Source organism: Echiichthys vipera (assembly GCF_963691815.1).
Source record: "Echiichthys vipera genome assembly, chromosome: 21".
Taxonomy (NCBI): domain Eukaryota; kingdom Metazoa; phylum Chordata; class Actinopteri; order Perciformes; family Trachinidae; genus Echiichthys; species Echiichthys vipera.
This window is the reverse complement of record NC_139846.1, coordinates 1,380,809-1,399,703: the sequence shown is the minus strand read 5'-3', so window position 1 is coordinate 1,399,703 and position 18,895 is coordinate 1,380,809. Positions and strand designations below refer to the sequence as shown.

At 44.5% G+C, this 18,895-nt stretch overlaps 1 protein-coding gene across 1 annotated transcript in view; it reads right to left on the bottom strand.

Moving 5' to 3' along the window:
* Positions 1-18,895, bottom strand: part of tgfbr1b (transforming growth factor, beta receptor 1 b) — a 67,338-nt gene that overhangs the window by 25,719 nt on the left and 22,724 nt on the right. The window contains exons 2-3 of the mRNA XM_083936239.1: positions 14,502-14,753; positions 10,652-10,921 (exon numbers count right to left, since the gene is read on the bottom strand). Of these exons, the coding sequence (XP_083792365.1) occupies positions 10,652-10,921; positions 14,502-14,753 (522 nt within the window). The remainder of the gene's footprint in view (positions 1-10,651; positions 10,922-14,501; positions 14,754-18,895) is intronic.

The following is an 18,895-nucleotide window of genomic DNA, read 5'->3' as shown; positions in this document are numbered from 1 at the left end:
TCAACTTATTCACCACCTAAATATGCCAACACATTCGACCAGATACATTGTAAAAGACCAGGGGGCGAAGGTTAGCCCCGCAGAGAAGGCAGGCGGTGAGATTAGCATGGCGGCTATTACTAACCTCTTGGAGTATCACCGCACAGCCCTCTCCGCCGAAATCAAAGCCCTCTCTGTCAAGTTCAAAGCCTCCATTTCAATGCTCGAAGCAAAGATGGACCACGTCCACGCCACAGTGTCCAACCACGCTCAGAAGATAGGCTCCCTCAAGGTGAATGCAAATTTACAGTACGAGCGCTGGAGGCCTCCTGTGCCGCGCTAACAGACAATGCCAAGCTGTTGGCTAAAGTCAGCAACCTGGAGTCCCACAGCTGCCGCAATAACAGAGTGATTGATTACCAGAATCTGTTGAAGGGCCGCGGCCCACAGCCTTCTTCGCGGAGCTGCTCATGGAGGTTTTTGGGGAAGGCTTCCTGGAATCACGTGACGGGGCTCACCGCACACTAGCTGAGAAACCAAAGCCGGCGCAAAGAGCACAGGCAGTCATCATCAGGCTGCACAGGTATCAGGAGATGGAGAAAATCATACGCGAAGCCCGTGCCAGGAAAAGCCAGCTACAATACAGAGGTTCTCCCATCGCCATCTACGAGGACTACGCTCCGGAGGTGGGGGAGCAGCGCCAGAAATACAGAGAGTTTGATTTCACCGCAGAAGAGCCGCCGTCATGTTGTCTGGATAACCGCGAGTGGTGCTGACTGTGTCGCTGTGCTATAATAGCCGGACTGACCGGAGTTTATATATTTTATATTTTTTTAGACCGCTTCATTAACAGTTAGGGTCTTAACGGGCTGCCGATTTTCTGCCAAAGTTTTGAACAGGAATTGCTAAGTGGTCAGTTTAACGCACTGTGGACATGTTGACTCGAGGTCAAATGTTTGCTGATGTTTTTTTAAATTCCTATTTCCTCATCCTGTTTTTGTGCCTGCTCACACTGTTATGTGAATTCAGTTTGTCTTCGGTCAACCTTCGTGTCAAGCACTGGAAGCTCGTCTGCATGTGGATTTCAGTTCGTTATTATACATTTCTTTCACAGCTTTATTTTATTTTAAACTTTTTATCACCCACCACCACAGTATTATCTGAAGTATTCTTGTTCTCTGTTTGGTCAAAAGGCTTTACTGAAGCCTGACACTTTTTATAGTCTGATGTGCAGAGGTGACCTGTATCGATAGAGCGTGCATTCTAACGCAGGTGGAGGGTTTTATAAGGTAGAAAAATACCCTCACACTGACTAATTTGATTTAATGTCTGTTCTGGAATAATTATTAATACTATTTTTATGTTTTATTCTGTACTATTATTCTCATGTGACTTTAAGGGGTCAAACACTGTTTGTTTAGGGAGGAGACCCCTGAAGTTCAGTTTAGTGGTTAGTTCGAGCTGGAATGCTCAGAATGTGTTTTTTCTATGGGAGTAACCCTCAGATTGGTCACATTGTTACTGGCTTGTTTTATGTTGTTTTTATTCTGCTTTATGTGCGTTTGGGCCTTTTTTTGTTTTATTATTATTATTATTATTATTATTTATTGTTTTTTACCCTTCCTCCCCACTCTCTTCCTCCACTACTACGGAGTACTTTAATGTCATGCAGTGTCATTCAAACTTATTATTTTTGTTCCTATGGCTAATGCTGTAAAGACAGGTACTGGAGTGCGTCTGATTTCCTGGAATACTAAGGGAATGAACAAAGCGATCAAAATAGGTAAGGTCCTGACACAGTTGCAGCACCTTCAGGGGGATGTGATCTTTCTGCAGGAAACACATCTCAAATCTGCTGACACCTTACGTATAAAGAGGGCGTGGATGAGCCACTTATTCCACTCGAAATTTACAGATAGAGTTAGAGAGGCAGCTATCATCATTGATCAAAGGGTCCTGTTCGAGCCAACAAATGTAATCCTAGATACTGACAGCCACTATGTCATAGTTTTGGGCACACTCCAGAACATACCAGTGGTCTTAGTTTCGCTGTATGCGTCCACCTGGGACGATAAACAGTTTTTTACAAGGCTATTCGGCAAAATCCCAAACGCTGACAGTCATCACATTATCATGGGTGGAAACTTCAACCTAGTGCAGGATGTGACTCTTGACAGCTCTTCTCCTACACAGGTTACGCTATCCAAATCGGCACACACAGTAAAAACATATGCATCACAGTTGGGAATTTCTGATCCCTGGAGGTTTAGAAACCCCCATGGGAAAGCTTTCTTCTTTTTTTCCCCCATCTACACCACACATTAACCCGAATTGATTTCTTATGTCAATAACAACCTCCTCGACTGCGTGAATGCATGTGAATATCAGCCAATAGTCACTTCTGACCACGCTCCTACCACAGTTGACATTAGTTTTCCACAAGATACTATTCCACATTCACCGTGGAGGTTCAGCTCACACTTACAATCGGATAGTAAGTTTAAAGATTTTGTTGCGACTGAAATCCGCTCTTACATGGGGTTTCATGACACCTCTGATGCCAGCAGCGGCACTCTGTGCGGAGCAATTAAAGCTACTGCTCGAGGACAAGTGACATCCTATATTTCTCAAATGGGAAGGGCGTAATGGGCTAGGCTCGTGAAAAATGTGGAGGAACTGGTAAAACTTGATGGAACTTACTTCACCTCTCCACCCCCTCTATATAAGAAACGGCTACTACTACGTACTGAACACAGCCTCTTAATGACACGCGTAGTGGAGAGACAGCTACGACAATCCAAACAAAACTTTTTTTGAGCAGGGAGATAAGGCAGTGAGACTCCTGGCGCAAAGGGCCCGCGCAGCTAGTGCTTCCAGACTAATCTCTAAAATTGTGAGAATGTTCAATGACTCCTTTGCTGAAGACAGACTGCCAGCGACATCTATTTCATTACTCCTGAAGAAAGACAGGGATCATACTTCATGTGGCAGCTACAGACCAGTCAACGAGTATTGAGAGTACAGAGAGTAGCAGCAGTGTTTGCATGTTAATCAGTTCTGTGTGTGTGTGTGTGTGTGTGTGTGTGTGTGTGTGTGTGTGTGTGTGTGTGTGTGTGTGTGTGTGTGTGTGTGTGTGTGTGTGTGTAAGTAAATCAGTTCAGGGATGTGAGGGCGGGGGGGGGGGTCTTGATGAGGGAGCTGTTCACCAGCCTGATGGCCTGTGGATAAAAACTGTTTGTCATCCTAGTGGTTCTGGATCTCAGACTCCTGTAGCGTCTGCCTGATGGCAGCAGCGTGAAGAGTCTGTGCTGTGGGTGGGTGCTGTCTTTGATGATGTTGTGGGCTCTTCTGGTGGCGTAGATGTCCTGAAGTGAGTGGAAGGCTGTTCCAGAGATGGACTGTGCAGTTTTGACCACCCGCTGGAGGGCCTTCCTGTCTTGGGCAGTGCAGTTTCCATACCAGACTGTGATGGAGCTGGTGAGGATGCTCTCAACCGTACACCTGTAGAAGTTGCTGACGATTTTGGATGACATGCCAAATTTTCTCAGCTTTCTCAGAAAGTACAGTCGCTGCTGGGCTTTTTTAATCCTCTGCTGTGCGTTGTGAGACCAAGTGAGGTCCTTGCTGATGTAAGTCCCAAGGAATTTGAAGGTTTTCACCCTGTCCACTTCTGTCTCACCTATGCACAGTGGTATGTGCTGCACTGTCTTCCTTCTCGAGTCAATGATCATCTCCTTGGTCTTTTCTGCATTCAAGGAGAGATTATTGTCTTGAAACCAGGCCACAAGTTCTGCCACCTCTCTCCTATACGCCGTCTCTGACCCACCAGTAATCAGTCCGATGATTGTATTATCGTCCGCAAACTTTACAATACTGTTGTTGTTCTGGGTGGCCACACAATCGTAGTTGGTGGTGGATTTGAAGCAGACAGGAACAACAGCTTGTGCTAGTGACAGGTTGTAGATATCAGCAAGCACATCAGCCAGTTCCCATGAACAGACACTAAGGGCATGCCAGGAGATGTCGTGTGGGCCAGGTGCTTTTCGTGGATTCTTTCTCCTCAGAGCTGTGCACACCTCAGCTGTTGTCACGGTGAGTGGTGAGTCTTGTGCATGCTCCGTAGTCAGTGGTCCTCTCTGTTGGTTGGTGTCGAGGGCCTCGAAGCGGGCATAGAACTCATTAAGCTCATCTGGTAGTGAGGGCTGGCTGGTTGTGGCCCATCTGCTCCCCTGCTGGTAGTCAGTGATGTGCTGCAGTCCTTGCCACATGCGACAGAAATCTGTGGTGGAGTAGAAACCCTCCTGCTTTAGTCTGTATTGTCTCTTGGCATCTCTGATGGACCTACGCAGATCATATCTGGCCTTTTTGTAGTCCTCAGCGCTGCCTGATGCAAATGCAGCGGAGTGTGCACGTAGCACGGACCGAACTTCACAGTTGATCCAGGGCTTTTGGTTTGGGTATACCCTGCGTTCTTTGTGGGTACAATGTTTTTTTCACATGTACTGATGTAGCATGTTACACTGGAGGCATATTCCTGCAAGTCCACAATACAGTCAGTCCCCGTAGCAGCAGCTTTAAAAATTGTCCCAATTTGTACTACCAAAGCAGTCCTGAAGCACCAGTTCAGTTTCTTCATTCCACACTTTAACAGTAGTACTTACTGGGGGGGCTTGCTTGAGGCGTTGTCTGTATGCGGGGTAGAGAAAAGCTGAGATGTGGTCGGACTGACCAAAGTGAGGCCGAGACACAGCCTTGTAGGCTCCCTTTATGTTACAGTAGACCTGGTCCAGAGTGTTGTTCTCCCTCGTCGGAAAGTTCACTTGTTTGTGGTATTTGGGGGGAACACTCTTGAGGTTGTGGTGGTTGAAATCGCCAGCAGCAACGAACACTGCGTCCAGGTGTGTGGTCTCGTATTTGTTGATGATGTCATGCAGCAGCCTCAGCGCCGTGGTGGAGTCCGCCCGCGGCGGGATGTAAACACTCAGCAAAAACACAGCACTGAACTCCCTAGGCAGATAGAATGGTCTGCATTTCACCATTAAAAGTTCGATATCAGACGAGCAGTGTCTTTCAACCACCTGTACGTCCGTGCACCAACTGTTGTTTACGTAGGCGCACACGCCGCCGCCTCTCTTCCTTTCCGAAGACACTGTACGGTCTCCGAGGTGAACGGAGTGCGTTGCAAGATGAATGGCAGAGTTTGCCCACTTTGAATTGTTTAAACCTATTCATGGCAAATTGCGAGAGAATTGCCTTCAACACACACACATCTTGTCTCTGTCTCTCTACCTCTCCCGAGGCAGTAAACTGAATGCTTTTGCAAGAGCATATGGGAGGAGGCAGCACATAACAGTGCACAATGGCTGGTCTCTCTGAGAGAGGAGCACAGCAACCTCCCTGAACAGAACCCAGTGACTATCACAGGCAGACAAGAAGAACAAGTCTCAGGTATGAAAAACTGGACAGCACCCGGCCCGGACATGATCCACGTCTACTGGCTAAGGAGACTCACAGCACTCCATAAGCGCCTTGCAGCATAAATGAACCAGCTGCTGAGAGACGGAACTCACCCAGAATGGCTAACCGAAGGGCGAACGGTCCTTATCATGAAGGACCCCATGAAGGGTGTAGTCCCCTCCAACTATCAGCCAATAACCTGTCTCATGAACACATGAATACATGAACAAAGCACAGAAGGGCATTGGTAGAGACACCAGAGGAGCCAAACACCAGCTCCTGGTTTACAGGACAGTCACCCAAGACTGCAAGTCCTGACACACCAACCTGTGCACAGCCTGAATTGATTACCAGAAAGCCTACGATTCGATGCCACAGACATGGATCACGGAATGCTTAAAGTTGTACAACATCAATAGGACTCTGAGGGCCTTTGTTGCAAACTCAATGGGGATGTGGATAACCACACTTGAGGCCAATGGTAAGCCAATTGCACAAGTATCCATCAAATGTGGCATCTACCAAGGAGATGCTCTGTTCCCACAGCTGTTCTGCATAGGTCTGAACCCCCTAAGCCAAATAATCAACAAGACTGGCTATGGATACCGCCTCAAGAATGGAGCCACGATCAGTCACCTCCTCTACATGGATGACATCAAGCTGTACGGAAAGAGTGAACGGGACATCAATTCCCGGATCCACACTACCAGGATCTACAGCAATGACACGGGGATGTCATCCAAGCTCGAGAAATGTAGTAGGATGGTGACACGGAGATGCAAGGTAGTCCACACCGAAGGGGTCCCACTCCCAGAAGGAACAATAGCAGATGTGGAGGACAATTACAAGTACCTTGGAATACCACAGGCAAATGGCAACCTCAAACAGGCAACGAGGAAAGCGGCAACTGACAAATATCTCCAGGGAGTAAGACAAGTCCTAAGAAGCCAGCTCAATGGCAAGAACAAGTCTCGGGCAATAAACAGCTACGCCCTGCCAGTGATCAGATACCTTGCGGGAATTATCAGGTGACCAAAGGACGAGATACAGACCACAGATGTTAAGACCCGCAAGCTCTTCGCCATGCATGGTGGGGTCCATCCCAAAACCAGCCCCCTGAGACTGTACGCAACCCGTAAGGAAGGAGGCCGTGGACTATTGAGCGTGAGAGCCACTATCCAGGATGAAACATCCAAGCACCATGAATACATCAAGGATAAGCCCCCCACAGATGACGTACTCAGTGAATGTCTCAGACAATGGCGAGCAAATGAGGAGGTGCTGGAGGAGGAGCCAACATGGCAGGACAAGCCCCTACACGGCATGATCTCAAAAAGTCCTACCAATGGCTAGAGAGGGCTGGCTGACAGGACATCACTGAGGCACTCATGGCTGCACAGAAGCAGGCCCTGTGCACCAGAGCGATAGAGGCCCAGATATACCACACCAGACAAGACCCAAGGTGTAGGTTGTGCAAAGAGGCACCTGAAACGATCCAACACATGACCACAGAAGATCCTGTGGGACTTCCAGATACCAACTAACAGGATGGTAATGGCAAACCAATATCGTGGTGGTGGATAAAGGACAGACGAAAGTCGTGGTGGTGGATGTGGCGATACCAAGCCATTGGGACAACCGCAAAAAGGAAGACGAGAAACTTGAAAAATACCAAGGGCTCAGAGAGGAGCTCGAGAGAGCCTGGAAGGTAAAGGTGACAGTAGTGCCCATGGTGATCGGAGCACTAGGGGCAGTGACCCCCAAGCTGGAGGAGCGGTTACAGCAGATTCCCGGAACAACCTGGGACATCTTGGTCAAAAAAAGTGCAATGCTATGAACAGCAAAAATACCGCGCAGAACTCTCAAGCTCCCTGGCCTCTGGTAGAGGACGCAAGCTTAGAGAGAGGGTCAACCACCTGCGGAGGGTGGGGAGAAGATTTATATATATATCCGATTACTCGATTTATGGATGGAATAATCGGTAGAATACCCGATTACAAAAAGATTTAATAGCTGCAGCCATACTCTGCTCATTTCAAGTAATGTGAGTGCAAGCAGGTCTGGGCCACGTGCGAAGAGGGAGGGGGACAATCATGCTATAAAGTACAGCACGGATCATCTGGGCCAAGTGTGAGTGCCCCCTCAGTGTCAAGTCTCCAAGTTTTTTTAAAGTTTCTTTAGCAATTGCAACAGGTGCAACAGGGTTTACTCAAAACAGCAGAGAGTGAGAGAGTCAGTCACCCAAACACATTTGCATATCCTTGCAATATGGTGTAAATAGCTAGAAAAACTGAATCTAAGTCACTGGCGGTGTTGAAGGTGCCAGCCTCCACAGAGAACTGCAAATTTATGGCTGGCTTGAAGAACAGCTTTTGCCACTGCAGAGTGTGTGTGTGTGTGTGTGTGTGTGTGTGTGTGTGTGTGTGTGTGTGTGTGTGTGTGTGTGTGTGTGTGTGTGTGTGTGTGTGTGTGTGTGTGTGTGTGTGTGTGTGTGTGTGTGTGTGTGTGTGTGTGTGTGTGTGTGTGTGTGTGTGTGTGTGTGTGTGTGTGTGTGTGTGTGTGTGTGTGTGTGTGCGTGCGTGACATTACGCAGCCTGAATCTGCACCAGACAGTCATTATAATTTATTCTTTATTTGGATCCCCATTAGCTTCCACAAAGTTTAGTCTTCCTGGGGTCCACACAGGAGGAGTCAATAATTAAAACAAATAATAATAAAATCACACTATATCATTAAAAGAAAACAACTGTATCAATAAAAGAAAAACAAGGTAGCTATATTCACAAAACAAAACAAACAACAAGCTCAGACTCATAAATAAACAGTGAATTAGTGAAAACACCACAGTAGACTTCGTAATATAACCGTGGTAATTCATTAACAAGCACAATTTCTATAACTCTAAAAGGGAATTACTTTATCAACAAGGATTTAAAATAAGGATTTTCCAGAGATTCTCTATGGGGTTTAGATCTGGACTCTGGGCTGGCCAATTCATTGTTTCAATATTCTTAGCTTCAAGGCACTGCTTCACTTGTTTTACAATGTGACAGGGGACATTGTCTTGTATGAAAATTGCAGCTGATTGGGAGACAGTTGTAGTAAGGTATTGCATGTTGCTGAAGGAGGTTCACAAACATTTTCATTTACCCTGCCATGGAGCTGTACAAGAGGCCAAAACATCCCCCCAACCATGACACTTCCTCCTCCAAATGTAACTGACTTCTTTACACACTTTGGGTTCAGCCTTTCCCCAGTCATACGCCGTTTCCATCAGACCCAAATAAACTGAACATCCTCTCATCGCTGAAGTCACTCCTCTGTCCACACAACATGATCCTCAGCAAAGGCAAGTCTAGTTTATTCTTTCTGCTGATGAGAGGTTTGGTCACTGTAGAGTGGGCTTTCAGTCCAAAAAGTCTTAAATGATGAGACACAGTGTGCAGAGACAGATCCTTGCCCTGTTCAGCACTGAACTGGAGACCACCCCAGCTGCAGTGTTGAACCTATTACCCATTGATAGTCTTCCTGTCCTCTCGTGCACTTGTTTTACATGGACAACCTGCCCTTTTGAGGGACTTAGAGCCTACTCACACTGTCCTCCCGGACCGCGACCCGGACTTTAGGGTACTTGTTTCCCCTCCCTCTCCCCCCCGCGCCCCAGCCCCGTTTGTACTCACACTGCCAGGGCCGGCCAATGCTTCTTGCTGTCCATACGCCATCACGCCGTAACACGTCACACGCATTGATCGCGTGTGTGTGGCTTTGTTTACAAATCTTTCCATAGACCTCGGAGTTTTTGTGCGTCTTGTCGACTGTTTTTGAATATTTTCATCCGACCAAATCTGCAGTAGACACTCCACCTCCGCATCACACCAACATGAACCTTTCACCGCCATTGTTGTTGTTGTTAAATGTCCGCGCATGGTCCGTCCTTCTATTTACATGTCCGAACAGGCGGACATAACGCTACTGCCGTAGGGCTCGTGCTTGTGCTCGTACAAGTGCACGCGCTCGTACATGTGCAAACGGCTCCGCTAAAGCCCACCTCTTTCAAGCGGGCCGTGGACGGCCCGCTGGCCGCAGTTGTGGCCGGAGCGGGTGCACTCACACTTCTTAAAGGTACTAGGCTTTAGCTGAAAAACCGGTTTTGGCAGCGGCCAAAAGGACAGTGTGAGTAGGCTCTTAAAGGAATCTGTGTCCTTGTAAAGTTTAAATCTTCTTGAAATTACAGACTGTGAACGCCCAACCTCTCTCTGATGGCTGATAGGGGCATCCCTTTGGCCTTCATCTGGACAACCTGCTGTCTCAGTGTTTCATTCACCTTAGAGCAGCTTGATATCTTGCCAAGTAACCAGGAGAGCAGCAGATAAAAAGGCTGTGTCCAACAATGAAGTCAATTGTCACCAGGTTTCAGATTAACACCAATAACTGGGAGGGTTTTGAAAGTGTTCTCTAATTTTAATCACTGCTTTTTACACAAAATAAAGGTCAAGTGCCTTGGATATTATTATAAAAAACATCCAAGTACAGCAGATGTATACAGTAGACACAGCTGCTATTCTATCAAATTATGAACAATAAAAAATAACAGTATTTCAGAATAAATCAAGAATTAATACTGTTCTCTAATTTTCTATCTCCAGTGTGCACTTAAGCCTAATTGGTATAAGCATGCATATAAACCCTGACCATGTAAACCTCTAACTTTGTTTTTAAAAATAACAGTAAAGAAACGTTTAAAGCTTAACCTTAAATGTCAAAATTATAACAAACTTAATTGTCTTTCTTGAGCAACATACTGTACATTTTTTTAATAATGGTCGGATCTCGAAGTGCTCATAAAACTATGCAGCGCCGCTCCGATGATCTAAACCCATTCAGAGTGATAAGTCACCTCTGGAGTCTAGTAAATCCCTCTGGGGTCCTTTTTTTGTAATGGAGACACGGCGAGAGAGAGCACATGCGAGAGGACGTGCCGTGAAACTTTCCCAGTGGCCACATTTTACCTCAATGGCTGCCCATCATTTAGTCCTACCTCAACACTATCATTAGTGGTGCAGAAAGTATGTTACATCATCAGCCCATGCTTTATTCACAGCAGTAGATGCCACACCAGCCCCTCTCATTTAGGTGTTGGTGTAGTGTGGATGATGTTCAATGCATACACAAATTATGTCAGCCCAGACTGAACACCAGGGGTGTAGCATCGTACCTGATCCAGAGCCAGAGGTGGTCATGTCATAGATGAGGTCCTTCAGCGTTGTTCCAACGGTGATGAAGGGGTGGTCCATTGATGGGTCCTCTTCATTGGGCACCCGATGGTGATGGTGGTGATGGGCCCCAGCACCCCCGGCCCCCAGACCCCTGTGGCTGTGGCAAACATAGAATGCCAAGACCAACAGCAGGCAGAGCACACATACTGGACCAGCAATCACTGCTGCGAGAGCCATGGGGCCCAGAGGAGGAGTGATGACTGTGGGCACTGCAGACAGATGGGACACAGACACGTAGAGTAGGTTAGAAAATCAAAAATAATGAAGATTTGACCAGTGAGTGTAGTTGGTTACACTTGGCTCTGAGATCAACATGTGAGGATCAAGTGAGGCAGCGAACTGTTGGAAAGGTTTACTTATACTGAGGGCTGTCAAGTGGAGGACTGAAGTGCTAGCCACCAGCCAGGAAGCTAACGGGCCAAGTGTTGCAGGGGCACATTCTATCTGCTGGCTGATGGGTGGTTTGCACACACACGCACGCAAGATTTTGGTCCCAACTAGAGGCTGATTAATTAGGGCCAATTTTTGCTATTTTGAAATATTCGGCATTGGCCAACACAAGCAGGGGTCCGTTTCACAAAGCAGGTTCAACAAACTCTGAGTTGATATACTCTGAGATAGGAAACTCTGAGTTTATGGTTCCAGAACAGCTGATTTGCGTTAGTTTTATCAACTTGGAGTAGTTTGACCTGGAGTTAAGCACATGCACCACAAGAATAAAAAGACAGCATCAATGGAGCCCTGAGTCGACAAATCACCATGGCAACGGGGAAGAGGATGGCTACGCTACCACTGGAATTGGAAATATGAATGCGCTCATACGGTGAGTTTGAGCACATTTTTCGCCAAAAGCGTAACACTGCTGCTGCAGCAAAAGAAAGGTAGACAGGTCAATGGGTACATTTAAATGTTGTCCTTTGCAATCAAAATAATGTCACAGGGGAAACTGCTTGAGTGGTAGCCTATTTATTTTATTTAGGTGCATTCCAGCAAAGGGGGAAGCGCACTTGGCAGTAGCTCAAGATGAAATATAAAAAGATTGTTCAAATAGGTAAAACCTCGGCACAATCTCATGGGGGTACCTCATTTTGAGGGTGTTTTACATTGAATAGTAAATATTACCGTAAGTGGCAGTTTTATACGTTGTTTAAAAAAATACAATAACAACATACAATATCTGAGAGCATGACTTCGGTAGGTAATGTTGGAAATGTAAGGACGGATGAGGTTGTGTATGTAAATGATGGAGTGTGACGTGAAACGGTCCCGCTCAAAAAGATAATTGTCTGGAAATGCAAGAACATCTACGCGCGGCCTGATAATCATCACCTGATGAATATTTAATTCTCTGCGCAGTAATGCTGCACCTTAATCCACGGGATCATTATCAAAAGGACATAATGAAATTGTCGCCACCTAATATAACTTCTAATTTAGGCCTACTGACTGATTTTTGCAATGATTTTCTCAGAAAACAGACAGAACTATAGCAGAACTATACTACGTCAAAACTCGCCTGCTGACTGAATGAATGAGGAAATCAAATACCGTATGTGGCTTAAAGACGACAGAGAGAAACTCAAGGTTTGCTGAGAAAAACCTGGTCCCGAACGTGGTTAGGTTCATAGAGGATGTTACCATGGTAACTGACCGAGGGGTTAAGTTACCTCTCTCTGTGAAACAGGCTAGAGTTAACCCTCTTTCTCTGGTTTGAGTTACCTGCCTTTGTGAAAGGAAAAACTCAGTTTCCCTCATTACAGGGTTAACAGACTCTTTTCACTAAACCTGCTTTGTGAAACGAACCCCAGGTTAAGCCGATTATCACGCAGACACATCTGCTTAGTTTAGAGCATGGGTGTCAAAGTCAAGGCCCGCGGGCCAGATTCGGCCCGCCAATGAATTATCTTGGCCCCCAGGATGATATTTGATTAGTATTAGAACGGGGCGCACGCCACAGCCGCCTGCTGGTGTTTTTCACGCAAAAAACTACATTACCCACAATGCAACGGTAGCCCGCAAACTCACTGTAGCGCCGCAAGTGGGCCGCCCCGTCTTCAATATGCATCAGCATTCAGGGCAGATGTCAACATTCAGCACCCCCCCCCCCCCCCCCCCAATTATGGCTAAACGGAAGGTGGACGATGAGAACAGGGTGTTTTAAGCTGGGTGGGAGGCAGAGCACATGTTCACGGAGGTGATCCAAAATACAAAAATATTGGATTATTTATTTAATTATTATATATAACACGGTACACTGTGTTAGGTCTGGGTTCAATAGGTTATATGCAATCATTTTAATATGTGTTAATAAACATTGAACCAGTCCGGCCCTCGGCTTGTAGCAAATTTGTTTTTTTGGCCCTCTGATGTATTTGACTTTGACATCCCTGGTTTAGAGCTTATCACACCTGTCTGCGCACGTAGAGTGTGTAATATAACAAGGCTGATTTTATTATTACTATTATTTCTTTTTTCAATCACTTAGATTATGGCCATTTGCCTTGTAACAGTATCACAAAATGTTTTGAGCCCTGTACTCTTACTAATAACCATCATGTTCCTTAGGCTACTATAAACATTACCCAAAATTCTCTCAATCATGTCTTGAATCGTGTCTTTTTGTTGAATACATATTAGATTGTAATGGAATTATAGAATACATTTATTAAAAAAAAGATAAAATACTAACCTTAATTTTTTGGTTGTTTTTAATAGTTTCTAATATGGCTGAGAAATTGAATCCCTTAATAATTTTTTGCATCATTTATTATTATTATTATTAAACTGTTATATTTTTTCAGATGTAGGGAAAAAAAGAAAAATCTGCCAAAAACGACCTATAGACCCAACTACACACCTGTAACGTTTTGTGACTGCATCTTGCACGGTGGTGATACTAACATGGTGACAAATCCTGCATGATCACTTGAAATTTGCTGTAAACTTTACCACCTTTAAATGAGCTACCAATTCCTGGTTAATTCAGAAACAAACATGTACTGATGTTTACTTTTAAATGTAATGTTTGTCTTCTCTCTTTTATTGTATTTTGCCCCCCCCTTTCTCTTTTCTCCTCTTCACTGTCACAGCTGAAAATTGGGTTGCCAATATTATCTCTGCACTGATATTATAAATGAATGCAGACACAATGCACTGAGGAATGTTGCTTATGTCAGCAATATTCCCACCCAACTATTACATCACAAGACAATATTCTCAATGTAAATTCTTAGTCAAATTTGACAATATATATATATATATATATATATGTGTATGGTTGTTGTTGGTTATGTCCAAATGAAGCCTCATGGAGCATTAGTTGTATTGTTGAGTCCACTAGATGGAGCTCTTGGTTTAAAGAGAAAGGCTCAATGAATGGTGATTCAGTGCTTTTTCAACCCTTTGTTGAACAGAGAGCTCCATCTAGTGGAAGCTTCATTTGGACAACACTAGTTGTGCATGCACTCCTTTCCTCTATGTTGTAAAGTAGGAGCAGACATACCAAACTGAAATATTTATAAACTGTGATAATAACATAATACAAGGGAAGGCTAATAATATACCAAGTAGGACCCCCACCCAGTGATAATCTTCTTTCAATAAAAGGGGGAGAATTCATCAACAGGGATGAACCTGAAGGCTGTGTGTTCTTCATGGTCCTGCTCTATACTTGTTTCTCCTCTTGTCTCTTGTTAATGACGTTGGTGAACAATCCAAGGCTTTTGGGAAAACTCAACTATGTAAGGCCCTCACAAATATATTTACACCAGTAAGTGTATGTGTTTTTACCAGGGAAGATTTCGAGGTCAGGCTCTTTGTTGCAGTAGTCTGTGGTACAGCACATCGGGTAAATGCCTGTGTCATGTTTGACAGACGGGGCACAGATGAAGGGCCTGTCTCGTGGGATCAGTTCATTTTCATGCACACACTGGCGCTGCTCGTTGGTAAACTGGCTGCCCGACTTGTGGATGGCTACGAAACAGACGCCATCTGTCGTGCAGCTGGAGTTGGCACTGCAGCGGTCACAGTAACACTGGAGGGCTGGAGGAAGAAGAGAGAAGAGTTGGAATTGAGACTTGTAACATATATTTGACCAAAACCCTGTAAAGTCAAGAGTAATTTTCAGACCTGCAATTTGACCAAAGTCACCTGTCAATGGGGTGGGCGATGATAAAAGATTGTGAAAGCGATTAGACGTGCTGACGATCTGCCAAAGCAGAGAGATCGTAGTATTGTCTGTAGGACACATTCTATCCTCTGCTGTTCTCTGCTCTGCACGGATGCGGCAGGTTTTTTTTTCCTCAGCCAAATCACACTATTAGCTAGTCTGCTTCAGGCCCGCCCTAAAGACACGCTGATCAACCAATCATAGAGAACTAGAGGCTGAAAAATATGAAAACAAAACTACCGTGTTTTAACAGTACACAAGCGTCAGACTGTTGCGTGGCATCGACGCTGTCTGACCACACTTATTCACAGAATGGGCTGAACAAACTGTTAAATATGAGCCTCAAAATAAAGATAAATGTCTCATGCAACCGCGGACTCCTAATGTTTTTAAGAAACGAGTGCCGTCACTTCACAGAGGCCGAAACGAGTGCCGTCACTTCTGCCCAAAACTGCCGCATATCCGATGGTAACACAACAAACCTTTTCGACCACCTACAGAGACAGCATCCAAAACAGTCTGCTGAGAGTGAAATGGCGAGAAGACCATCCACACCGCAGCCAGCAGAGGCAACAGGCAGCTTTAGGTAGCTCTTCGGTAAATGTCCATTGGCACAAGTTTTCAAAATTGCACAAACTGATTCAAATCTGTTCAGAAAGGTTCTTTGGCCTAAGTGATTTGTTATAGGTTTTCTCTTTTAGGGCTATATTTTTACAAAGGGAAATCCTTGCATAATAATTCAAAAGTAATGTAAAAAACAGGGATAAAATCATAAGATAGTGATTTAATCGTGATGTGAAGGTGGAAGGAACTTTCTCAGTCCAAAGTCACTTCGGTCAAGTCACTGAGACTGTGACTCATAATGCATATAGGTTGCAGGAGTTGATTAACTCATATTTTTGGAGGTTGGCCCTAATAACAGGCTGATAGTGTGGGTCTGAGCCATCACTACAGCCAGATGGATGACATAGCGCTGCAACATGTGTCTTCTTGTTTTATTGGTATTGAATATTAAACATTTTAAAAGGGGTTTGCTGAATTTACAGTGGTCCCGCACAGCCAAGTTCTTGGGCATTTTGTCTTCTCTTTAAGCGTGATGTTCACTGCTGTGAGTGTCAGGGGTCAGATGACCAATGTCTTGAATGCCCAAAATGAAATTGCTCCATATTTAAAAATTAAGAAATTAAGTGCAAGAATAAACATAGTACAAGAATGTGCTGACGAAATGTCTTTTGCGGTTCACCTTTATCGATGAAAAAAGAAGAAGAAGAAAAATATAAGAAAGAAGAATATATACAAATACCAACCCAACAAATGAATATCATCATAGTGAAATATTCAGGTTACTCAACAAAGTTTAAAGTATGTATCATCTCATATACCACAATGAAATGGCTAACATGCAAATACTCCACAGTAACAGTTCACCCCAGATAGATATGATATATTAATGGTAGAAGTTAGAAATACTAGTCACTGAGAAAATGAAACAAACTTGTTATTATGTCACCTTTGACAAAGCTTTAAAAACGTGTGTATTCTCTTCATTAACTTCTGTTTTTTCAAAAAAGTCCAACACACATCCAAGGCTGAGTCGTGGCATGACTCTAGTCATACTTTATACACACACTCATTCTCCTCCAAATGTTTGGTCCATTACTGGCACTCTGGTTCTCTTCTGAAACTGGGTCCTAGAGTGGATATATCTGAAAACGCCAGATTTAGCGAGAAAGTCGGCTGCATTTGTATCGCGTCACCCCCTCTCTTCTTCTCTGTTGTTGTTGTATTTCAGTGGTAGAGTTTCAGCAGGCCTGGCATGTGTACTACAGCGTTTTGAGTCTTATATATATAGTCTGATCAGACACTTAGGTATAGGTACATTAGACTAGTTTACACTCTCATAAGCCTTCCCTAAGGAATCTCAGTTTACATTTGAAAAGGCATTATTTAGTTGAACAAATGAAGCATTATTTACTTACATTATGTGGTTGATAATAGCTCCCAAAAAGTCGACCAAGCACTGGTCAACCAAAAAATCATTAGCAGACCAAAATTTCATTGGTCGATTGGTTGCAGGAAAAATAGATAGAATAGAATTATTAACAATTGCTAAAGTCCATAAGGTCCCCTGTTCATTGTTTACTATGAATGATAAGAAATCATAAGATAATTACCTTTTTTTAATCTGTAGCAGTGCAGTTTACATGCAAGAAAGTGAACTAACTTTAGCATGACGGAAATTTTTGCATCTCGCTCTCACGTTCATGTCATCACACAAGCTAGTGAGAAGACAACAAACAACTTCCGTGTAGGCTACTTCAAAAATAAAAGCACTTCCTGTGACATCCGTAGTATCACTGAATTACTGTTATTAACAAATTACATTGTGTACATTCTCACACTTTAAACCATGTTATCAAAGGCATACTGGGGTGAGGGGGAATGAGCAGGTGGACTTGGCAAAGGAAAGTTTAAGAAGAGAAATAGATATCCATGTATCATTTAGGAGAGTGGAACATTCTTTTTTCATTCATCTTCAACCGCTTGTCCTTGTCGGGGCCGCGCTGGAGCCGATCCCAGCTGACATTGGACGTGAGGCGGGGTACACCCTGGACAGGATGCCAGTCTATCACAGGGCACGAGAGTGGAACTGAGATAAATAATTTAAGGGTGCACTCACACTGTCCTTCCGCACCGGGCTAAAACAGGTTTTACGGGTAAAGCCTAGCTTGTTTGACCAGTGTTGTGCAACCGCTCCGCGCCTTGCTGCGGCCAGCTGGCCGCCCACGGCCTGTTTGAGAGAGGTGGGCTTTTGTAAAGCGTGTTTGCACATGTACAAGCACGAGCATGCGCACGTGTACGTGCACGAGCACGACGCCTACGGCGGCTCTCACGTCATTTTATGTGCGCCTGTTCGGACATAGAAGGAAAAAAAAAGACGGAACATGCGCGGACATTTAACAACAACAATGGCGGCGAAAGGTTCACGTTGGTGTGATGCGGAGGTGGAGTGTTTACTGCAGATTTGGGCGGATGAAAATATTCAAAAACAGTCAGACAAGACGCACAAAAACTCTGAGGTCTATGGAAAGATTTGGAAACAAAGCGACGCATCGCGATGACGTCAATCAAAAGAAAAGAATGGCAGAGAGGTTGGAAGTCAGACACTACTTTTACAATCTGAAGTTAGGAAGATATGTTGCTGTACAACTCTGTCCCGTAGGAGTTAAACTGTGTAGATTGAGGTTGGGACACTGTGGATTAAATTACTATTGAAACAGTAAAGCATTTTTTCCTTGAATGTAAAAAGTATTGGGTAGAAAGAAAAGAACTGTTCGTCAGTTCTTCTGAGGAACTATTTTCTACAGTGGTGACGTCGGGGGAGCTACTTTAGTGCGACACACAACAAATCACCAGTTTAGCACTAACGTTTGCTACCGTCGTAATTTACCATTTTATAGCTACTACAATGTTTTGCTATATCATGCATAATTTATTGCACAAGCACGACCATTGGGACAAACATTTACCCGCCCCATGGCATGGAGCCCTCCAAAATTAAATCACCAGGGGAATATTTTAGTCACATTTGGCGAGTGGCGACCGCTAGTTTACAGCCCTGGGTAAGTGTGTGTGTGTTCTTTTTAAATAAAGCTTTACCATTTCGATATGTTCCTTCCTGTGTCACTTTTTTCTCAATAAAGTGCTATTGTGACAGGTGTAGTTCTCAGTAAATAAAATATAATAAAAATAGCAATAATGATAATTAGTGGTAGCAATATTTTTACTAGTTGTTTTATTATTCACAGTAGTATCCTCATTGTAATTATCAATTATTATAAGTTAATTATTTTAGAAATGGGGAGGGGCAAACAACCATGTGCCCCAAAGGAGACCAATGAGTGAGGGAGTGATCACACTGTCCTTTTGGCCGCGGCCAAAACCGGTTTTTCAGCTAAAGCCTAGTACCTTTAAGCCATGTGGGTGCACCCGCTCCGCGCTCAACTGCGGCCAG